This window comes from Mercenaria mercenaria, chromosome 5 (genome assembly GCF_021730395.1).
Source record: "Mercenaria mercenaria strain notata chromosome 5, MADL_Memer_1, whole genome shotgun sequence".
Lineage (NCBI taxonomy): Eukaryota > Metazoa > Mollusca > Bivalvia > Venerida > Veneridae > Mercenaria > Mercenaria mercenaria.
The window spans coordinates 63441302-63467171 of record NC_069365.1 but is presented as its reverse complement, the minus strand read 5'-3'; the positions used below and the strand labels follow the sequence as shown (position 1 = coordinate 63467171).

The 25870-nt window shown below is 36.2% G+C and overlaps 1 protein-coding gene across 1 annotated transcript in view; it reads right to left on the bottom strand.

Annotated features, from left to right (window-relative positions):
* LOC123558465 (uncharacterized) overlaps positions 1 to 25870 on the bottom strand; it is a 248507-nt gene that overhangs the window by 138824 nt on the left and 83813 nt on the right. Inside the window, exon 5 of the mRNA XM_053543761.1 lies at positions 14693 to 14900. Within this exon, the coding sequence (XP_053399736.1) occupies positions 14693 to 14900 (208 nt within the window). The remainder of the gene's footprint in view (positions 1 to 14692; positions 14901 to 25870) is intronic.

Genomic DNA, 25870 nt, shown 5'->3' with positions numbered 1-25870 from the left:
ATAAAGAGAGTATACTGGTATAACTGTTATGTTAACAGAACTGGACAGGACCTGGTGTTTTATAAGGAGATTTCCTCAAAATTATTTATTTCAAATCAGTTATATTTTTATGAGTAATAGAAAACAAAAGGGCCAAGATAGCCCTAGGTTGCTCACCTGAGAAACCACCGTAACAGTGTAAGCTTGTCTGACCTAGTGATTTCATGGAAACAAATATTCTGGCCAATTTTCATTAAGATTGGACCAAAAATGTGGTCTCTTGAGTTTAAATAAGTATTTTCTTAAATATATACTGGTGACCAAGTTTTTGACCCAAGATGACCCATATTCAAAATTTACCTAGATTTTATCAAGGCAATCATTCTGACCAAATTTCATAAAGATCAATTGAAAAATACAGTCTCTATCTCATACACAAGGTTTTTCTTTGATTTGACCTAGTGACCTACTTTTTGACCCCAGATGACCCATATTCAAACTCGACCTAGAAATCATCAAGGCAATTTTATGAAGATCAATTGAAAAATACAGTCTCTATCGAATAAACAAGGTTTTTTCTTTGATTTGACCTAGTGACCTAGTTTTTAAACCTAGATGACCCATATTCAAACTCGACCTAGATTTCATCAAGGCAATTATTCTGACCAAATTTCATGAAAATCAATGAAAAAAACAGCCTCTATCGCATACACAAGATTTTTCTATAATTTGACCTAGTGACCTAGTTTTTTACCTCAGATGACCCATATTCAAACTCGACCTATATTTCATCAAGGCAATCATTCTGACTAAATTTCATGAAGGTCAATTGAAAAATACAGCCTCTATCGCATACACAAGGTTTTTCTACAATTTGACCTAGTGACCTAGTTTTTTACCTCAGATGACCCATATTCAAATTCGACCTAGATTTCATCAAGGCAATCATTCTGACTAAATTTCATGAAGATCAGTTGAAAAATACAGCCTCTATCGCATACACAAGTTTTTCTTTGATTTGACCTAGTGACCAAGTTTTGACCTCAGATGACCCATTTTTGAACTTGGCCTAGATTTCATCAAGGTAATCATTCTGACCAAAATTCATGAAGATTAATTGAAAAATACAGCCTCTATTGCATACACAAGGTTTTCCTTTGATTTGTTCTAGTGACCTAGTTTTTGACCCCAGATGACCCATTTTCGAACTTGGCCTAGATTTCATCAAGATTATCATTCTGACCAACATTCATGAAGATCTTTTGAACAAGAGGGCCATGATGACCCTGTATCGCTTACCTGAGTACCATCCCATCCCTAGATTTGCCACTATAATGCCACCTTTTTCAATGGTGGAGTATTTAGACAATTTTCCACCAAAATGCCACCTAAAATGCCACCAAAATGGAGAAAAAATGAACAGGACAGTGGCAAACCCGTTTTCCACTAAATTCCACCTCTTTCCACTTGTGTACACCTTTAGGTGGCAATAAGTGGAGTATTTAGACAGTTTTACACCAATATGCCACCATTATGGTGGAAAATTTGTTTGCCACTTAATTCCACCAATAGCCACCTTCATGGTGGCAGTAAGTGGAGTATTTAGACAAATTACCACTAAAATGCCACCATTATGGTGTAAAAATATTTTCCACTAAACACCACTTACTTCCACCAATTGCCACCTAACAGGTGGCAGTAAGCAGACAATATTCCACCAAAACGCCACTATGGTGGCAGTCCTATTTTCCACTAAATGCCACCAAATAGCTGGCAATAGTAGGAAAATACGTGGCAACAAGTGGAAATCGGCTGCACCTGCTGAATCTGAAAAAACTCAGTAGTAAGCAAAAATCAAATTATATTAATATATTTTTTATTTTTATGAAAAATCAAAGACTCTTCGCAAGAAATCACAAAAGATCTGAACACCAGGATCAGGATGTTGTCAATGCAGTCTTATTTTTTCATATTCCAGGATGGCTTAAGTAGATGGCGAATGACTCTCCAAATTTCACTCCTTTGGATGTAAGGCCATTTTTCCAGCACACAATCTGTAACAGCAAACCATACAATGTCATCTATTAATAGATATATTTTTCTAACATTCTGAATAATTTTGCAGAAAATTGTAAATTTTCTCTAGAAAATATATGAAATCGAAAGACTAAACTGTAACTCACTGACATAGCAAAGAACTCTACAAACTTAATCTATGTCAAATACTGTGAAATCATTTAAATTCGCTGGCATGAAATTTCAAGCAAACATAAAAAGGACTGTTTCGTGCGGGCTTTAATTCGCACATTTTCTATTTATAAATGAAAAAATAAATTAAAAAATAAATTAAAAAATTATAATAGCGCGGTCTTAAATTCACGCATCGGTTCTAGCGCAAAATACGCGAAAATTCGTCCTACGCAAATAAAAATGATTTCACAGTAATATGCAACATCTTTATTATAACTGTGAGAAGTTTCTTCAAAATCTACATTGTAGAAAAAATTCTATTCACTCAAACTGTAACATTGTTTTGTGGAAAATATGCATCTTGAATCAATAATAAGAACTTGAGAATTGATGAAAGATGTGTCAAATTTCATGAATATTTATCAATGGATTACTTGTTATGTAGGAATTTATGGATTGAAAAACAATTAAAGGGCAATAACTTTGGTTACTGAAGTGATCCTGATGGAAATTGCACATGCAATGCTGTCCTGTAGTGATCTACATTTTTGTAAAGTTTCATGAAGATCCATCAATAGATGCAGGAAAAATCCCTATTTTTTACCAAATCAAGGGGAAATACTTCTTTTACTAGGTAAATAATTGAGCAGTGTTAAGCAGTGTTAATGAGCTTATAATAATTACATGAGGTTTAGTGATTCTATAGACAAAGCTATAAAAATATTTTTCAATTACAAGCATTTTCATTTAATCCGATGGACAGATAAAAAAGAAAGGACAACGCCAAAAATAATATCCCTCCACCTTTGGCAAAAGGTAATAATAGCACTTGGGTTTTTCATCACATTTATAATTAATTTTTATCATATAATATGCCAGGAATTTCTATTAATTGGTGTATTTCTTTAAAAATTAAGGGTTATTTAAACATTAGCTTTTATAAAAACATATAATATTTACCTGATTCAAAATTATCTTGATATGTTTCTTTTATGCAGTAATAAGCTGTATGCTGCTCAGGTATACAGTCAGGCAGGCATATTATGTCACAAAGTTGCACTTTCTTCACAGAAGGTACCTGGTATGAACAGTTTAAAGTACATATTGTTTCCTAAGTGCTAATCAATAATGTAAATAATTACAAAATGATACAATTTTACAAAAAGTGTTATAAACATGATTGAGCTATATTCCAGAAAATATATCTGGGATTTATCCATCTGCCAATCTTCCTAAGACATAAAAGGAGATTTGTTGACTTTAATTCAAAGCAGTTTAGTAAATGTTGTTTCAGATTCAAGTATTTGTTAAGAGTAAGTACTTAAGACAATGTTAAAGACAGTAATAATTAAAAAAAAATAAACAGTATAACATTGTTACCTCTCACAATGTGTTTCCAGTTTCTCCCAGACTGACTCATCAAATGCCAGATTTCAAAATTTGGTATTACTACACAGATAAATTGATTCCACACATACACTTTCTTGGTCAGCTAAAGAAGGTGTCAAGTCCTTAAGTTGAAAAGCGATTGTAAAAACATCCTTTTTATAAACACTTCTTTTTTTTCAATTAATGAAGAGAATAGGCAAGAACTATTTCTTTGCATCTGACCTGATGTTTGCCTGCATATATAAATCTTAACTGACCCAAATTCCACCTGGGGTTGTTTCTATACATTTGTGTGGGAGCTTGTAACTTGATCTGTCATTAATCTTATCTTTAACCAACTTTCACTCATGCAGAAATAATACACTGCAGACACATTTAAAAATGATCTTTTCAGATTCAGCTAGTACAGCCAATTTCCACTAGTTGCCACCTATTTTCCACCTTTTCTGTCTTTCATTGAATATAATGCAAAGCTATAATAAGCAATAAATATTCTGTCTCACAAAAGAACGAAAATTCAAATTTTCTGTAACCATTAAGAATATTATTTTTGTCCAGCTAGAGTCAGCATAGACTTATTCTCATTTTAATGAAGACCCTATGAAGAAGGAGCCTGGGTATACTGTTTTGCAGATGTTGGTCAGTCTGTCGGTCATTTGGTATGTTGACCAATTGGTTTCCGGATGATAACTCAAGAATGCTTGGGCCTAAGATCATGAAACTTTATATGTAGGTTGGTCATGACCAGCAGTGACCCATATTGACTTGGAGGCCTGTAGGTCAAAGGTCAAAATCACAGCGACCTGGAACAGTTAAACAGTTTCCAGATGATAACTCTAATACTCTTGAGCCTAGGATCATGAAAGTGAATGGGAAGGTTTAACATAGCTAGCAGATAACTCCTATAGATTTTTAGTTCAGTAGGTCAAAGGTCAAGGTCACAGTGAGCTGGAACAGTTAAGCTGTTTCCGGATGTTAATTTGAGAACTCTTTGGCCTAGAATCATGAAACTACATAGGGAGGTTGATCATGACCGGCAGAGGACCCCTACTGATTTTGAGGTCAATCAATGGTCAAAGGTCTAGGTCACATTGACCCAGAACACTAGAACTTTTTTGCCCAATAACTAGAGAATGCTTTGGTCTAAGATCACATTTGATACAGAAGTCACTTATAACTGGTAAATGGCCCATAATTATTGATTTAAAGGTAGTACATCAAACGTCCAGTGCACAGTGACCAAATGATTTCTGTTTCTTGTACAGTTACTGAATGCATCCAGTGGGGGCGGGGAGCATTTTGTGTTCAACGAGCTGTTGTCAATGTGCAGTTTTAGCAAAGTCAGGTTCCGTGTCAATTAGGCCTGAAGTTGTCCATTACACCTTGATTCCAACCTGAGTCCATGTGAAGATTTTTGTACAGGTTAATCCAATGTCTTACAGTTCTCTTTTAAATCAAACATCACAAAAATTTCTAAGTTTTTTTTCCACCTATTCGCCACCAAGAAAATTTGCTAAGTCCCTATTTTCCACTAAACGCCACTCGATTTCCACCATGAAAAAAAACTATGTTCTACTTTCCACCAATTTACACCTTTCTACCACCATAAAGAAAAACTATGTTCAAATTTACACATAATGCCACCTAAATGCCACCAAAATAAAGTGGCTTTTGGTGGCAAATTTTCCACTTGGGTGAAAAAAGAGCTGAATTACACCAAATGCCAACTAATGCCACCTATTTCCACCAATTGCCACCCTTTTTTCATGGAAATAAGTGGCAAAGAGTGGCATTAGGTGGCAAATCTAGGGACGGGATTACTCAAAATGATATGATCAAGTTTTGACATAGAAGCACATAGGCATACACATTAAATATCATCAGGATAAACATTTTCATAACACAGTCCTTTTTCACCTAGTCAGGGCCAATTTCCATATCAAGTTTGAGGGTCCTAGGCTCAAATGCTGCATTTTTGTACTAACATGACTATTCCTTACCCTGGAAGACTTAAATAACATTTAAAACCAATCTCATTAGATGCTGCTGAGATATATTCGTTTACATTAAATAAAGGGAGGTAATTTGTCATCAATTCAGTCAATATGTATCTTCACTGATTGTCCAAGTCCATCTGTTGACAAATGAAATTACAGATCAGTATCTTCATTAGTTACAGAGATATACCCACTGGCACCAGATCAGAAAGAAAATGCATCCGTATGTGTTATACCCTACCCCTAGGTATTCTATAAGAACCATGGTCATGAACGGGAAAATATACTAACCCGTTTCAATCGTACATTTCTCAACTTAAACGCGCAGTTCGATGAATGGGTACCTAGTATATTGAACAAGCGATAATTTATCTTCCATCGTGCACCAGTCACATTGTCTCAATATTCCATATTGCTGAGATTATCAACATATTTTATGCTTTCGTCAACGTTACTGAAAAAACTTGCTTGACCTTCCCTAATGAACATCCGGTCTAGAGGTCTCGGCAGTGTGCACATTATTGGCGAAACGTAAACAAACAACAAGAGGGCCATCATGGCCCTATATCGCTCACCTGTCATCATTGCACTTAAGGACAAGAAGGTCAAACAAGAGCTGTCAGAGGACAGCAACGCTAGACTATTCAACAGCCTTGTCGATTGAATGAATACGAAAGTCAAAAAAGGGACATAATTTAGTAAAAAAGCAAAATAGGGTTATGGAACCTGCATAGTGCTTATCAGCTCATGACAGTGGACAAGTGTGTGAAATTTCAATCCATTCCCATTAGTGGGTACTAAGATACCAGCTTACATAATAGGAATTTAACCAAAAACTCCTAAGTCGAAAAAGAGGCATAATTTTGTAAAATGCGAAGTTGAGTTATTGACCCTTTGCATTGCAAGTCATATCATGACAGTGAACAAGTGTGTGCAATTTCAATCCTTTCCTATTAGTGGATACTGAGATACCAGCTTACATACAAAAACTTAACCAAAAATTTCTATGTTGAAAAAGGGGCATAATTTTGAAAAAAAAAACAAAATAAAGTTATGGGACCTGCTTTGTGCATGTCAGATCATGACAGTGAACAATTGTGTGAAGTTTCAATCCATTCCAATTAGTGAGTATTGAGATACCAGCTTACATACAAAACCTTAACCAAAAAATTCTAAGTTGAAAAAGGGGCATAATTTTGTAAACAAGAGGGCCATGATGGCCCTATATCGCTCACCTGTTATCATTGCACTTGCGGACAAGAAGGTCCTCAGAAAAAATATCTAAGTCCAAAGGACAGGAACAACAAAGGGATGAAATTTAACCAAAAAGAAAAAAAATTCTTACAAGGTACCCGGCTGTACATATTCCAGAGTAACTGTGGAAAAATTGCGGACAAATGCAAAACTTCCATGGAAAGTAGGTACTTTCCATGGAATAGTCTGGAAAAGTCACCTGTTATGTAACATGTCCAGATTGATTGCAAATGTTTTCCATGGACATCTCTGGAAATCACTCTGGACATCTATCAAAATGTTCATGGAATATTCACCGACACTGCGGAAATGTAGCACTTTGAAAAATTCTGGTCATTTAACTCTGGAAAATAACTCTGTCATTTTCTAAGGGATTTTAAACACATCAGAAAACAATTAGCATCAGACTGGGAATACCATGTGATCAAGCTCAGCCAATTAGATCAACTGATCTTACAGAGGAATTTTCAAAATGTGTAACTGGAAGTCTGATGGTAACAAAGTGAAACTTTATTATATGAAGTAATTCAGTTCAAAATTAATATTGAGGATTCTAGAAATTGCTCAAGTAAGTTTGTTTACATAATTGACCAATGAAACAATACACACATTTGTAATTATGCATATATGAAAACAGATATCTTTAGGTACTTTCTTTGAATGCTTTCATTATTATTTAAGTGTTACTAATCTTTGTTCGAAACTATGTATATGCTTAAAAAATATTCTAATCAGTCACTTTTAACTGGCAAAGATTCATTTTCCTTGTTCATATATATCATATAGTGTTTGAAACTGCAAAAGTGATCACATGCAATAAAATCATATTGCTTGTACTGAAGTGTTATTGCTCACTATACATGTACTGCAAAAAAGTCTATAAATCACATTTATTGCTATTGTATAATACTGTCAACAGAACTTCCTGGACGACTGCGGAATAACTCCGGAAAATTGTTCACGGACAGCAGTGGAATCACTCCAGAAAAATGGTCCATGGAAAGTTCTTCGGAAATCCCTGGACATTTTTCCGCAGTATTCCATATCAAGCTCTGGAAAGTTTGTCCGAATACTCCAGAGTCCGGACTTCCATAGAAATTAAAAGACATTCCATGGAAACTTCTGGAATTTTGACAGCCGGGTACCGATATGTCAAAATAAACCTAAAAATTGGAGGTACCATCCATGTTGTACCACAGAAAAGTGGTCTTGGTTTTTCCCTACGGCCAATAATAAAAAAGTTACTAAAAATAAGCTATTTATAGTAACGTAAAAGGGAAGTAATTAAAAAAAAAAAATTATTGTAAGTGAACAAAAGAAGGATCTGCCAAATAAATCTGTTGACATAAATGAAATTTCAGATCAGTATCTTCATTAGTTACGGAGATATACCAATTTTAATTTGAAATAAAGGGAGGTAATTTGACATAAAATCAGTCCATAGTTATCTACCCTGATTGGCTCAGTCCAACTAATGACAATAATGAAATTTCAAATAAGTCCTATAAGTAAGGACTTACTGATATAAATCCATTTTGATTACAATCAGGGGAGGTAATCAGATATAAAATAACTCTGGAACCTACAGTTGGATCTGATTTGTCATGGAATCCAAGATTTATTGTTGCTGAAGATATTTTGGAAGTTTGTATCAAATGAAACCATAAATGAAGTCTCTATATGGCTGCAAAAGCCAAAATAGCCAATTTTGGACCTTTAAGGGGCCATAACTCTGGAACCCATGGGGGAATCTGGCCAGTTCAAGAAAGGAACCAAGATCTTGTGGTGATACAAGTTGTGTGCAAGTTTGGTTAAAATCAAATCATAAATGAAGCTGCTATTGTGCAGACAAGGTCAAAATAGCTATTTTTGGCCCTTTCAGGGGCCATAACTCTACAGATCTGGCCGGTTCAAGAAAGGAACCGAGATCTTATGGTGACACAAGTTTTGTGCAAGTTTGATTAAATTCAAATTGTAAATGAAGCTGCTATTGTGCAGACAAGGTCAAAATAGCTTATTTTGGCCCTATCAGGGGCCATGACACTGGAACGCATAATGGAATCTGGCCAGTTCAAGAAAGGAACCAAGATCTTATGGTGATACAAGTTGTGTGCCAGTTTGGTAAAAATCAAATCATAAACTAGAAACTAGAAAATGCTTTTGTAAAAAAGCGCATGTCTCCCCCAATGCAAAGTCCTATAGGCAAGAAGTCAATAGGGGTCAGGAGCGAAAGTCAAAGCGACACTGATGGTTGGCTGCAATAGGGATCATCTACTTGGCATGTACAGTCATCCCGCTAAATTTCAACACTCATGGCCTAGTGGCTCTCAAGTCACTGTTCAGGCTCCTGTGACCCTGACCTTTGATCAAGTGACCTCAAAATAAATAGGGGTCATGTACTCTGCATGTCCAATCATCCTATGAAGTTTCAACATTGTAGGTCAAGTGGTTCTCAAGTTATTTCCAAAAAATGATTTTACATGAACAGGCCACTGTGACCTTGACCTTTAATAGACTGACCCCAAAATCAATAGGGGTCATCTACTCTGCATGTTCAATCATCCTATGAAGTTTCAACATTCTGGGTCAAGTGGTTCTCAAGTTATTGATCGGAACTGGTTATCAATGTTCAGGCCCCTGTGACCTTGACCTTTAACGGAGTGACCCCAAAAACAATAAGGGTCATTTACTCTGCATGAACAATCATCCTATAAGTTTCAACATTCTGGGTCAAGTGGTTCTCAAGTTACTGACCGGAAATGGTTTTCAATGTTCAGGCCCCTGTGACCTTGACCTTTAATGGAGTGACCCCAAAATCGATAGGGGTCATCTACTTTGCATGTACAATCATCCTATGAAGTTTCAACATTCTGGGTCAAGTGGTTCTCAAGTTATTGATTGGAAATGGTTTTCCATGTTCAGGCCCCTGTGGCCTTGACCTTTAACAGAGTGACCCTAAAATCGTTAGGGTTCATCTACTCTGCATGACCAATCATCCTACAAAGTTTCATCATTCTGGATCAAGTGGTTCTCAAGTTACTGACTGGAAATGGTTTTCAATGTGCGGGCCCCTGTGACCTTGACCTTTCACAGAGTGACCCCAAAATTGTTAGGGGTCATCTACTCTTTATGACCAATCATCCTATTAAGTTTCAACATTCTGGGTCAAGTGGTTCTCAAGTTACTGACCGGAAATGGTTTTCAATGTTCAGGTCCCTGTGACCTTGACCTTTAATGGAGTGACCCCAAAATCGATAGGGGTCATCTACTTTGCATGTACAATCATCCTATGAAGTTTCAACATTCTGGGTCAAGTGGTTCTCTAGTTATTGATCAGAAATGGTTTTCAATGTTCAGGCCCCTGTGACCTTGACCTTTGACGGAGTGATCCCATAATCAATAAGGGTCATCTACTCTTTATGACCAATCATCCTATCAAGTTTCAACATTCTGGGTCAAGTGGTTCTCTAGTTATTGATTGGAAATGGTTTTCAATGTTCAGGCCACTGTGACCTTGACCTTTGACGGAGCGACCCTTAAAATCAATAGGGGTCATCTACTCTTCATGACCAATCATCCTATGAAGTTTCAACATTCTGGGTCAAGTGGTTCTCTAGTAATTGATCGGAAATGGTTTTCAATGTTCAGGCCCCTGTGACCTTGACCTTAGACGGAGTGATCCCATAATCAATAACGGTCATCTACTCTTTATGACCAATCATCCTATCAAGTTTCAACATTCTGGGTCAAGTTGTTCTCTAGTTATTGATTGGAAATGGTTTTCAATGTTCAGGCCCCTGTGACCTTGACCTTTAACGGAGTGACCCCAAGATCTATAGGGGTCATCTACTCTTCATGACCAATCATCCTATGAAGTTTCAACATTCTGGGTCAAGTGGTTCTCTAGTTATTGATCGGAAATGGTTTTCAATGTTCAGACCCTTGTGACCTTGACCTTTGACGGAGTGACCCCAAAATCAATAGGGGTCATCTACTCTTCATGACCAATCATCCTATGAAGTTTCAACATTCTGGGTCAAGTGGTTCTCCAGTTATTGATCAGAAATGGTTTTCAATGTTCAGGCCCCTGTGACCTTGACCTTTGACGGAGTGACCCCAAAAACAATAGGGGTCGTCTACTCCAGCAGCCCTACAACCCTATGAAGTTTGAAGGTTCTAGGTCAAATGGTTCTCCAGTTATTGCTCGGAAATGAAGTGTGACGTACGGACGGACGGACGGACGGACGGAAGGACGGACGGACGGACGGACAGGGCAAAAACAATATGTCTCCTGGGGGAGACATAATAAAGCTGCTATTGTGCAGACAAGGTCAAAATAGCTAATTTTGGCCCTTTCAGGGGCCATAACTCTGGAACCCATAATGGGATCTGGCCATATATTCAAGAAAGAAACCGAGGTCTTATGGTGATACAAGTTGTGTGCAAGTTTGGTTAAAAAAAAAATCATAAATGAAACCACTATCGTGCAGACAAGAAATTGTTGACGCACGCACGGACGGACGGACGGACGGACTGACGACGGACGAAGGGTGATCACAAAAGCTCACCTTGTCACTATGTGACAGGTGAGCTAAAAACAGAATTAAAAAAAAATCACAATTTTACACTAAAACTCGAAATGATGAATGAAATTCATCATGTATATGATCTTTAATTTGAAATCGTACATTGGTCTGCATCTATTCTGTTTATTTTATTCATTTTGCATATTTATGCTGCATTTTCACATTTTAGCGAACACGTGTAGTAAAATGACGGTTGACATACATTTTCACAACAGCCAATCAGAATTGTTTTGTAATCTAGAACGGAACTTCACCAGGGAAGTTCAAGCAAGTTTTTTGTGTAACGTTGAAATAACTATAAACTACACGTTGTTTTTCTAAGATAAGGTGTATTTAAACAAGAGCTGTCGGAGGACAGCAACGCTCGACTATTCAACAGCCTTGTCAATTGAATGAATACAAGTTGAAAAAGGGGCATAATTTTGTAAAATGCAAAGTAGAGGTATTGAACCTCTGTACTGCATGTCATATCATGACAGTGAACAAGTGTGTGAAGTTTCAATCCTTTCCAATTTGTGGATACTGAGATACCAGCTTACATACAAAAACTTAACAAAAAAGTGCTAAGTCAAAGGGGCATAATTTTGTAAAAATGCCAAGTAGAGTTATGGGACCTTCACAGTGCATGTTAGATCATGACAGTGAACAAGTGTGTGAAGTTTCAATCCATTCCAATTAGTGGATACTGAGATATCAGATTACATACAAAAATTTAACCAAAAACTGCTAAGTCGAAAAAGGGGCATAATTTTGAAAAAAAAGAGAGTAGAGTTATGGGACTTGCTTAGTGCATGTCAAATCATGATAGTGAACAAGTATGTGAAGTTTCAATCCATTCCCATTAGTAACTACTGAGATACCAGCTTACATACAAAACCTTAACCAAAAATTTCTAAGTCGAAAAAGGGGCATAATTTTGTAAAAAAGCAAAATAGAGTTATGGAACCTGTGCAATGTAGATCAGTTCATCACAGTGAATAAGTGTGTGAAGTTTCAATCCATTCCCACAAGTGGTTACTGAGTTACCAGCTTACATACAAAACCTTAACCAAAAATTTCTAAGTCGAAAAAGGGGCATAATTTTGTAAAAAAGCAAAATAGAGTTATGGAACCTGTGCAATGTAAGTCAGTTTGTCACAGTCAATAAGTGTGTGAAGTTTCAATCCATTCCCACAAGTGGTTACTGAGATACCAGCTTACATACAAAACCTTAACCAAAATCGGGACGCGGACGCGGACGCAGACGCCGACGCCGACGCCGACGCCGACGCATGGGCGAGTGCAATAGCTCACTATTCTATGAATAGTCGAGCTAAAAATGTGACCGGTACACAATGGAAGATAAATTACCACTTGTTTAATATCCATAGCACACATTTACCGCACTGCGTGTTTTAGGTATGAAATGCGCAATTGAAACGGGTTAGTATATTTTCCCGTTCATGACCATGGTTCTTATAGAATACCTAGGGGTAGGGTATAACACGTACGGATGCATTTTCTTTCTGATCTGGTGCCAGTGGATATACCCATTCTAATTTGAAATAAAGGGAGGTAATTTGACATAAAATCAGTCCATAGTTATCTACCCTGATTGTCTCAGTCCAACTAATGACAATAATGAAATTTCAAATAAGTCCTATAAGTACTTACTGATATAAATCCATTTTGATTACAATCAGGGGAGGTAATCAGATATAAAATAACTCTGGAACCTATGACTGGATCTGACAGGTTCGTCATGAAATCCAAGATTTATTGTTGTTGAAGATATTTAGGAAGTTTGTATCAAATCAAACCATAAATGAAGTCTCTATACGGCTGCAAAAGCCAAAATAGCAAATTTTGGACCTTTAACAGGCCATAACTCAGGAACCCATGATGGAATCTGGCCAGTTCAAGAAAGGAACCAAGATGTTGTGGTGATACAAATTGTGTGCAAGTTTGGTTAAAATAAAATCATAAATGAAGCTGCTCTTGTGCAGACAAGGTCAAAATAGCTAATTCTGGCCCTTTCAGGGGTCATAACTCTGGAACCCATTATGGGATCTGGCCGGTTCAAGAAAGGAACCAAGATCTTATGGTGACACAAGTTTTGTGTAAGTTTGATTAAATTCAAATCATAAATGAAGCTGCTATTTTGCAGACAAGGTCAAAATAGCTAATTTTGGCCCTTTCAGGGGCCATATCTATTGAACCCATAATGGGATCTGGCCGATTCAAGAAAGGAACCGAGATCTTATGGGGACACAAGTTTTGTGCAAGTTTGATTAAATTCAAATCATAAATGAAGCTGCTATTGTGCAGACAAGGTTAAAATAGCTAATTCTGGTCCTTTCAGGGGCCATAACTCTGGAACCCATTATGGGATCTGGCCAGTTCAAGAAAGGAACCAAGATCTTATGGTGATACAAGTTGTGTGCAAGTTTGGTTAAAATAAAATCATAAATGAAACCACTATCGTGCAGACAAGAAATTGTTGATGCACGGACGGACACACGGACTGACGACAGACGAAGGGTGATCACAAAAGCTCACCTTGTCACTATGTGACAGGTGAGCTAAAAATACAGCCTCTAGCGCATACACAAGCTAAATGTTGACAGACAGACACCGGACATCGAGCGATCACAAAAACTCACCTGAGCATTGCTCAGGTGAGCTAACAAGAGCTGTCCGTAAGACAGCGCGCTCCACTATTCGGCAATTTGACAGTAAAATGAATATATGTCTCGATAAGAAACCTCTACTTTAAAAGGAAGATACACCAAGGGGCATAATTCTGTCAAGAAAACAAATTAGAGTTATTAGGGCAATAACTCTGAAGTTACAAAAGAAATCCGTACGAAATTGTGTGTGCACCACCACATTACAGTGCTCTAAATTCTGTTTAAGTTTCATAGTTCAAGGTCAAATATATCAAAAGTTATGATGCAGAAATTGCCATATCTATAGATCTATAGTACCCTATATATATAGAAACTTCTAAGGGCCATAACTCTGGTGTTATTTGGGCAATCTGACTGAAACTTGATGGGCCCCATAACCTCATAGTGGTGAACATGTATATTAAGTTTGTTTGAAAAATCTTTCCTCTCGTAACTTATTTCTTTGTGCACAAACATTTGAAAGATATCAAGAAATATCAAGATTGTAAAATAAATTTAAATGAATTTTTTCATATTTCTAAATACCTTTTTTTTGTAAACAGGAGTTCTGCTAGAAATCATGGGGTGTACAATAAAACAATCTCCACCCTAACAGTTTTATGTACAGGTTCAAATGTGTTTCACTTACCATCCATTGTTAAATATTGTGACGGTTTTGTACAATCTGTCACTGAATACACTTTTCTCCTTACATATAAATGTTCCAAACTCTGAGAAATGGAGAACTGTGTTGTTGATCTTCACTTCCTCTTTGTGAACCATGTCATAAAAAAGCCAGGTACCATGTACTCGTGGGGAAAAAGGACAGCCCATATTTAACATGTCTGTCTTTTCAGCTAAAATAAGAAACAAACAGATTATCTTAAAATATAATTATCATATAAATAGGTTTTAAGATTTATAAATGAATAGCTGATATTCCTAGGAATATTGGTGTTCAATTTCTAAGTTGAGTCATCTTTTCTTCCCCTGTTGAAAATTTCATGAGCTTTTCATGAAATGTTCATAAATTATTTCATGTATCAAGTTATCAACTTTTCATGAACTGAAAATGGAAATCTTTTCTGTTCATGAAAAGTTCATGAGCTTTTCAGTGAAAAGTTCATGAATAATTCAGGTAGCCGGGTACACTTGGATTCGAACATTTTGGGCACAGCCAGGCTTACATATAGTGAGTCATAATATTGCACTTCCCTATTGTGCAGAATCAGAGTGGCCACTTTATAAATTGTGTGCATGTTTTGTGCTTTTAATTAATCACAAAATTAGGACTCTCATACAAAAATATAGAAAGCTATCAAAACGAAAGTTGTACCCCATCCATTAAAAATAACATGCCAAAGTCATCAATTTTGCACTTTTTGGACAGCCTGCAATGATCCCGTTGCAGGAACAATGTCCAATTTTTTTGCATTTCTCAATTTAATAGGCCCTACTGAACTACAGGATATTAATGGAATGTCGGCCTAGCCATCTCGTTTTTTCACAAAATAGCAAAAATGTACCTGAGTGTCAATCAACAAACCTGGAACTCTTCAATGATTTGAATTTCCCCGCACCAAGATGACTCATCGATTCATACAAAGCTATCAGCAGTTAGTTTTACAACTGACATCAGAATTTTACATGTATCGGCTGTTTAAATTTTCTAAAGAATTAACAATCATTATCTCTCACCTTAATTTACAGACATCCAGAATCAGGAAGTTCTAATTATTACAAATATTGACGGGGGCCAAAATTCGAAGTGTACCCTGCTACCTTCATGAAACTTTCAAGTTGCCTGTTGCAAAGGCACTAAATACCACCCTGTCAAAAAATTTCATGGACCTCAGATCTTAGCAGGGGCCACAAACAACTTTTTTTTTTAAACTACAATTATTTAGCAGACTGACCATCTAAGCCAATGGAACATCCTATGAAATCTGACAACTGTAGGTCAATAGTGGCCAGAGACTGTTTATTTCAGTCTCCAAGTCACTGTGACAATGACATTTTACACCCTCAACAAATGACATGAGTGAGACAGTAAACTCAGTGGGATTGAGAGCATAATAAGGAGTAAACAATTGCTGCATAAAATACCAAACATTAAGTTAAACAATGTATAATTTATTTTAATCTCAAGATTGAAATTCAGATACTTGCCTTGCTTCAGGGTCGTGAAAACATGTGACATTTTAAAAGGATTCTATATTTTTTTAAATGAACGATAACAACAACACCGTAATTACTTATTTAATTCTCAGTGCACTCATGTTCCTTTTAAACCATTCCTTACTGTAGTATGATAAATATTTCCTTATTTGCTGCACAAACTTCTCAAAAATTGCTGAAGCACATGTCCAAAAAAAATTCCCAGCATGCAACAAAATAATGGAAACTGATTATGTAACATTATGAATTTAATGTTCATGAAAGTTCATGAACTTATTCATTATTATAAAAGATAATAAACCTAAGTATTATAAAGTATAATGAATGAATATTTCAATGTTCATGAAAGTTCATGTACTGTTCATGAATTAACTTTGCTAACACACTTTAATAAAAGATCATGAGCAATTCATGAACACCATTAACAAAATGACATGAGTAAAACAGTAAGCTCAGAGTGGGGTGGGGGTCCATATAAATAAGAGGTAAACAATTGCTGCATAAAATACAAAACATTAAGTTAAATAATGTATGATTTACTGTAATCTCAAGATTGAAATTCAGATACTAACCTTCTTCAGGTTTGTGAAAACTTCTGACATTTAAAAAGGATTCTATATTTTTTTAAATGAATGATAACGACAACACCATAATTACTTATTTAATATTCAGTGCACTCATGTTCCTTTTAAACCATTCCTTGCTGTAGTATGATAAATTAGTTCCTTCTTATTTATTACACAAACTTCTCAAATCACATGTGCAAAAAAATTCCAAGCATGCAACGAAATAATGGAAACTGATCATGTGACCTTATGAATTTAATGTTCATGAACAGTTCATGAACTTATTCATTAATGTAAAAGGTTGAATAAACCTATATATTATGTATAATGAATGAATATTTCAATATTCATGAAAGTTCATGAACTGTTCATGAATTAAGTTTGCTAAAGATATTTTGTTCATGAACCACCTCAAATTTGTTCACACACTTTATGAACAGATCATGAGAAATTCATGAACACTTCATGAATGCTCATGAACTGTTCATGAAAGTACATGAACTCATTAACATTATCTCAACTGGGTCACAACAAGGGACACTCAACACAACTACAGAACCAATGCATAACAAGCAAATTCAATGAATTGGTATCCCCCGCTGAAACGGTTTGTGGTGAGGAATGGCAAAAAAATATATCCGGCAAAAAGTTAAGGACATTACTAAGAAGCAAATAATTTCATTTAATTTAGTCAAAATCAATTTAACAGAACATGAATGTTTTAAGTTTACATAAAAAATGTATGTTATGTTGATCCTGACTAATGAAATTATTTTGAATGAAATATGTTTACTGTAATAAGCTTAGCTTTTAGAATTAAATGCAGTTATTTGAAATGTGAGCCTGAAGTGTAACTAGAACGAAATATTGCAGGCTTTTTTTTCGGCCGTTATTCGGCTATATTCCCAATGCCAAAAAGTAAGTATTTTTCCCAAAATGAATGCAAAAATTCCCAATTTACATTCTGAAAAAATTTCATCAAAATTGCACAAGTATTGACCAAATTATGGACAATTTTGTAACGGCAGTATGTTAAAGAAGTTGTACAATGTGAAACAAGTGTATGAGAAAGTGCTTAAACACATCCTTACTATATCCTATGGGACTAAATATTTCCCAATTTGGAACATTTACGCGTCAAAATTCCCAATATTGAGGGTATAGGCTATGTTCCCGAAACAGAAAGAAAAACACTGTACTGTCTTCGAGTAGTCTGGCACCAAGTGTTGCTATTTAACATGAACATTTGAACTTAAAAGAACAGATGTTCTTAAGAGAGCACAATCAAGTAAGATATCTTGAACATGGCTGGCAGTGGGGTGAGTGTGGATGTTGATGGTTTGAACATTTTTTAAACAAGAGGGCCATGATGGCCCTATATCACTCACCTGAGTTAAGTTGCTTGCTTGAACAAATTTCTTTGCTAAAGCTTCAAAAACAAGCAAGTAGGTCAGTAGGTCACATTCATGGTCACTGAAAGTCAGTTTTAAGATCATTTTGCAAAACTGTACATATCATCCAAATTTCAAGGCTATATCTTAAACAGGACGGCCCGTGATGATGAAGGCCCTGTATCGCTCACCTGACCTAGGAATCATCAAGATTAACGTTCTGACCAAATTTCATTAAGATATGGTCATAAATGTGGCCTCTAGAGTGTTAACTAGCTTTTTCTTTTATTTGACCTGGTGACCTAGTTTTTGACCCTACATGACCCAGATTCAAAATGGACCTTGAGATCATCAAGATTAACATTCTGACCAAGTTTCGTGAAAATACAGTCATAAATGTGGCCTCTACAGTGTTAACAAGCTTTTCCTTTGATTTGACCTGGTGACCTACTTTTTGACCCCAGATGACCAAATATCGAACTCGCTTTTTATCGGATTTTATTGAGGATAACATTCTGACACAGTTTTATTAAGATTGGGCCAAAATTGTGACCTCTAGAGTGTTAACTAGCTTTTTCTTTGATTTGACCCAGTGACCTAGTATTTGACCCATAGGACCCAGATTCAATCTTGACCTAAAGATCATCCAGATTGACATTCTGGCTAAGTTTCATGAAGATACAGTCTTAAATGTGGCCTCTAAGTGTTAACAAGCTTTACATTTGATATGACCTAGTGACCTAGTTTTTGACCCCATCTGACCCAGATTTGAACTTGACCTATATATCATCAAGATTAACATTCTGACCAAGTTTCATGAAAATACAGTCATAAATGTGGCCTCTACAGTGTTAACAAGCTTTTCCTTTGATTTGACCTGGTGACCTACTTTTTGACCCCAGATGACCCAATATCGAACTCGCCCAAGATTTTATTGAGGATAACATTCTGACATAGTTTTATTAATATTGGGCCAAAATTGTGACCTCTAGAGTGTTAACTAGCTTTTCCTTTGATTTGACCCAGTGACCTAGTATTTGACCCCATAAGACCCAGATTCGAACTTGACCTAAAGATCATCAAGATTGACATTCTGGCTAAGTTTCCTGAAGATACAGTCTCAAATGTGGCCTTTAAGTTTTAACAAGCTTTACATTTGATTTGACCTAGTGACCTAGTTTTTGACCCCATCTGACCCAGATTTGAACTTGACCTATATACCTATCAAGATTAACATTCTGACCAAGTTTCATTAAGATATGGTCATAAATGTGGCCTCTAGAGTGTTAACTAGCTTTTCCTTTGATTTGACCTGGTGACCTAGTTTTTGACCCTATATGACCCAGATTCAAATTGGACCTTTAGATCATTAAGATTAAATTCAGACCAAATTTCATGAAGATACAGTCATAAATGTGGCCTCTGAAGTGTTAACAAGCTTTTCCTTTGATCTGACCTGGTGATCTAGTTTTTGACCCCAGATGACCCAATATCAAACTCGTCCAAAATTTTACTGAGGGTAACATTCTGACTAAGTTTCATTAAGATTGGGCAAAAATTGTGACCTCTAGAGTGTTAACAAGCTTTTCCTTTGATTTGACCTGGTGACCTAGTTTCTGACCCCAGATGACCCAATATCAAACTCGTCCAAGATTTTATTGAGTGTAACATTCTGACCAAGTTTCATTAAGATTGGGCCAAAATTGTGACCTCTAGCGTTAACAGTCAAATTGTTGACGACGACGACGGACGGACGACGGACACTTTGTGCTCAGTTGAGCTAAAAACAAGAAAGTAGGTCAGTAGGTCAAGGTCACAGTTGGGTGACCCTTATCACTTGGGTCATCAGGTTAATATAATTAAACAGTCTAGGAAATATGATCTGATAACTTTTGAAGTATTTTTTCCTATATCACTCATATATCAAGTGACCCCTGGGACAGGGCCTCTTTTCACCCCAGGGGCATAATTCGAACAATTTTGTTAGAGATCAACTAGGCAATGATACATACAAAATATCAAAGGCATAGGCTTTTAACTTTCAGACGAGAAGATTTTTTAAGTTTTTTCCTATATAAGTCTATATAAAACTTGGGAGCCCAAGGGCAGGGCCTCTTTCCCCACAGGGGCATAATTTGAACAATTCTAATAGTAGACCACTAGGCAATGCAACATACCAAATATCAAAAGCATAGGCCTTGCAGATTCAGGCAAGAAGATTTTTAAAGTTTTTTCCTATATATGTCTATGTAAAATTAGGGAACCCCGTGGCAGGGCCTCTTTTCACCCCAGGGGAACAATTTGAACAATCTTGGTAGCGGACCAATAGGCAATGCTACATACCAAATATCAAAAGCCTAGGTCTTGTGGTTTCAGACAAGAAGATTTTTAAAGTTTTTTCCTATACAAGCCTATATAAACCATGTGACCCCCCTGGGCGGGGCCATATTTCATCCTAGGGGGATCATTTGAATAATCTTGGTAGAGGCATACTATATGATGCTACATACCAAATATCAAAGCCCTAGGCCCTTTTGTTATGACTGGGTGGAGAAGCAAGGGGGGGAACAGTACAACTTTGCATGTTGATAAATATTCATGGAAGGTTTGAACAAAAAAAAAAAAAATGATTGAAAAAAAAATTTATTTTTTTTTGATGGGGGGGGGGGGGGTTGGAAGGGAGTGTGACCAAGGCAAGGGGGTGACCACGTGTGGGTACACAACTTTACATGTTTATAATAAATGTTCATGGAAAAGAATGAAAGAAGTTTAATGAAATTCTACCAATTGGTTGGTTTGTTATGTACAAACTGTGGATTTTTAAACAATTAAAGGGCAATAACTCTGAAGTTAGTAAAGAGATCCGGATGGAATTGTGTGTGCTCAACCATATTATGGTGATCTCAATTCAATTTAAGTTTCATAGTTCTAGGTCAAATATATCACAAGTTATGAAGCAGAAATTGCCATATTTATAGTAACCTATATAATTAACACAAGAAACTTCTAAGAGCGATAACTCTGGTGTTAGAGGACAATCTGACTGAAACTTGACGGGCCGCATAACCTCATAGTGGTGAACATGTACAAGAATTTTTATTTAAATATTTCCAACCACTTCCTAGATATGGCTCCAGACGGACGGACAGACGATGCCAAAACTATATCCCTCTGACTTCGTCGGGGGATAATAATTCATCAATGAAGAGTCCCACACAAGTCTGTCAAATACTATAGTGGATAATGCTTATATGAACATAGCAAAATTTTGTTCTATCTGTTTGGATAAAATGCATAAATTTCCTTATACCAACAATTTAGTACAAAATGTTATAAGATGTACAGTTATTTCAAAATACTGCATGGTTATAGCTTTATCAGATAAGTTGGTTCCAAGGAATTTCTCTCCATTATATATTGAATTCTTGCACCTGAAGCGCTTAGATTTAAGCCGTGTATTCAAAGTCACTTGTGGACGGTAATATATCCTCAATCAGTTGCAGTACTTCTATTTTCATGCTTTTTCGTTGACATAACAAAATTCCAGAGAGACATATTCGGTTGTTTTTGTGTAACAGTTTACAGAGATCTGTGATCGTCAACTGTGTAATGTGGAACAGGAATTTCGCTCATGATCACAAAGTATGGTAGATTGAAAAATGTGCTAACAAAATGTGACCAGTTATTTACCTGTAATGTTTGAAACGTGCTTATGATATATGTTTGTTACGTCTTAAGCTATCAAGTTTTTGTGTGTTTCGCGTCTGATGACTATTCTGCGAACCATTGTAGCCGAAAGTACACAAGGTTATGTGTGAATGCAGTGAAATTCAGGCCATATTCTTTACAATGAAATATTGAAATCAAAGGCCTGAAGGGCCCGAGCCGGCTAATGATTGATGTACTGACAGTATAGTCTACCAGTTTCAGTTTGTTTTTAGTTTTTTTCTTAAAATTTCATAACACAGCTCGATATTTACCCAAAATATTATATCCGGATACGATTACACTTTTCTCCATTTTCAACAATATATTTTACAAATTGTGATTATACAAAGACATTTAGCAGCAATTGGCAGTATCTGACATTGAAGTTTACGGCTAAATTACCTCTTATTTAAATCTTTTCATAAAAAAGTTGTTTTGTTTCGTGAAAGCAGCCAAACATAGACGATCTACTTTCGATTTCAAAAACTACAAGAAAATACAATTTAATGTTTCGCCGATTTGTTTATTTCTCGAAAAATAAGAATTAAAATCATTTTTAATATCAGCAGTAACTAAACAAACCAGTAAGAGCTTCTTCTTCCTATAATTTATCCATTTACTGACTGCAAAATTCAACCCACGCAAAGTTTATAGAAATCATATGATGCGTGTTTACGTTCAATGTGGGAGAATTAAGGCTGATCGGCTATGTTACCTAACGCATCCAGACGATTCAGATTTTGTTTTTAAAAAAGCATTGTGTGCGTTTCTGTAATTTTACATACGTTTTTATACGCTTAGAAATTATTAGACATGCGTATTTGCATTATTTCTATACGTAATTTACGCTAATACGCATCTTATCTGGAGCCCTGTGGAACTATTTTTTGTCTTTCGCTGGATGTTACCCAAGCTTTGTAAGCCTGTGCAATTCTTAAAATGCACATTTATGCTTAATGAGTTACATTCGAGTATTGCACAATTACAAGTCATAAATATGACAGATTACATCGTATATTGGTCATAGCAAAGGGAATTGACACAACTTAACTTCATTCATGCAGTGAACTGTTTGAAGTTTGAGAAATCTAATGGAACTACATCTCTTCACGTGTTATTCGGTCCATTTAGAGAATCGCTGAACAGCAAGGACTCGTCAAAAGGCTTTCAGCCTTTAGCCGACTCAAAAATTAAGATTCAGAAATTTAGATAATATGTAAACAAATTTGAAGCCAAGCTATATGATAGATATTGGCACTTATATGTACAGGTATGTGACATCTGACATTACCTGTCCAGAACATCTGATGGCAATTATCAATAAATTGGATGGTCTGCTATCACCAGGTATCTTTATTAGGCTTGTTGTCATGTAGATATAATTCGCATACATCAACTAGAGTTGTCACAGGAGTGACGAATTATACCCCCACAATATGGCCTTGTCACAGAACTAAGCAAATGTCAAAGCTGAACTTACTTGACCTTTGACCTACTGACCTCAAAATCAACAGAGGTCATCTGCTGGTCATGATCAACCTCCCTATGATCAACCTCCCTATGAAGTTTCAAGATCCTTGGCCCAAGCGTTCTCAAGTTATTGTCCGAAAAAGGTTTATATGTTCCAGGTCACTCTGACCTTTGACCTTAGGAACTCAAAATCATTAAAGGTCATCTGTTGGTCATGACCAACCTCCCTATTAAGTTTCGTGATCCTAGTGGCAAGCGTTCTGAAGTTATTGTCCGGAAACGGTTTAAATCTTCCGAGTCGTTGTGACCTTGACCTTTGACCTACTGACCTCAAAATCAATACTTTCAACTTTCATGATCCTAGGCCCAAGCATTCTCAAGTTATCTTCCAGAAACTGTTTAACTGTTTCGTATTATTGTGACCTTGACCTTTGACCTACTAGCCTCAAAGTCGAATGTGACCTGTATTCAATCATCATGTTACACCTGTGTACAAAAATTTATGTTCCAAAGTTATCATCTGGAAACCGTTTAACTGTTCCAAGTCACTGTGACCTTGACCTTTGACCTACTGACCTCAAAGTAGAACTTGACCTGTATTTCATAATGTTACACCTGTGTACTAAAATTTATGATCCTAGGCCAAAGCGTTCTTAAGTTACCATCTGGGAACCATTTAACTGTTCCGAGTCACTGTGACCTTGACCTTTGACCTACAGACCTCAAAGTCGAACTTGACCTGTATTTTATGATGTTACACCTGTGTACCAAAAAGTATTCTAATCGGTCAAGCCTTTCATGAGTTATCATCCGGAAACCGTTTTACTGTTCAGGGTCACTGAGACCTTGACCTTTGACCTACTGATCCCAAATTCGAACTTGACCTGTATATTCTGACGTTGCACCTGTGTACCAAAAATTATTTAAATTGGTCAAGCCTTTCAAGAGTTATCCAGAAACCATGAAAACCAACGGACGGACCGACCGCCAAGCTCACTCCTATATACACCCTCAAACTTTGTTTTGTGGGGGTATAAATATGGTATCAGTTTATGGCTTTAGAGGTGAGAAAGTCATCCAGGCCAAAGTAAACTAAGAGGATAATATTTTTCGGCAATAAAGTGTAGGAAGGGGTTGTCAGGCCACCAGAAGATAGTAGCTGGTCTTGAGACTTGGTATCTTTCTACTTCCCCCTACCATGATGGAGTAGGGTTGAGTAGCCGCCTTGCAGCACAATGAGTGGGAAAGTATATTCATATATGTATGTTTTCCATTTAGGAATTAAAGAAATTTGATATTTTAAATGACTGAAGTTCAGTTGAACAGGATATAATTATAAAGAAGGTTTATGCAGTTTTTTGCTTTAAAGTATAAATGAGCCGTGCCATGGGAAAACCAACATAGTGGGTGTGCGACCAGCATGGATCCAGACCAGCCTGCGCATCCACGCAGTCTGGTCAGGCTCCATGCTGTTTGCTTTTAAAGCCTATTGGAATTGGAGAAACTGTTAGCGAACAGCATGGATCCTGACCAGACTGCGTGGATGCGCAGGCTGGTCTGGATCCATGCTGGTCGCACACCCACTATGTTGGTTTTCCCATGGCACGGCTCAAATATGTGCAGTTTTCGTTTAGTTTAAAAAATAGTATTAAAGTACATGCATGAGGTGTTGGTGTTAAAGCTAGAAAATGTGTTAACAATGTTGATAAATGACAATGCCAATAACAAATCCTAAATGTGAATTTTTGTATTTGTTCTCCTTTCTTCCCTTGATTTACTTTGATTTTGGGATTAAATGAATTAATATTTATGTTTGAATGTAGCGAATTAGGAAATAAATTGAATTTATTTAGCTGTGGAGACTTTTGATACGACTATACTAGTAAATCCCAAAATCAATGAAAAACTGTCAAGACAAGTTTCCATTTTGCTTCATGTTATAATTTTTAGAAGGTCATTTTTAAAAAAAAAAATTACATGGACAGAAGCAAAAACATAAATATATTTAGTAAATTGGTGCACTTGCCTATCATTTCACACTGAAAAAAAACCCTGTAAAGATGAATTTGAAATATTTTGTTTGTTATTAAATACAAAGAAATTATTGAGTTTTCAGTATACCTGTGTTTTATTATCATTTTCATTACTATTACTATTATTTTTTATTACTATCATTAATAATGATAATAGTAATAATAATAATAATTACTATTATTATACATTCATCTATAGAAAACAAATTTCTTTCAACTCCACTGCACACCTCTTCATGGTTTAGTGGGGACCCTTGTTGTGCTAACTGCCCTGCAATTAGCTACTGTTACATAGTTGGTGATGAGCAGCAGATAAGACTGGAATTGTTTATTGGATTGTGGGGGGTGGGGGGGGGGGCACTTATATAGTAGTGGATCTAGGCCTTGAAGTTAATAATTTCATTGGTTAATTTAAATTAAAAGGGGACAGCCCCCACCTTTCTGATCTGACAATTTAATTCTCTTCATGTTCAGAATATGA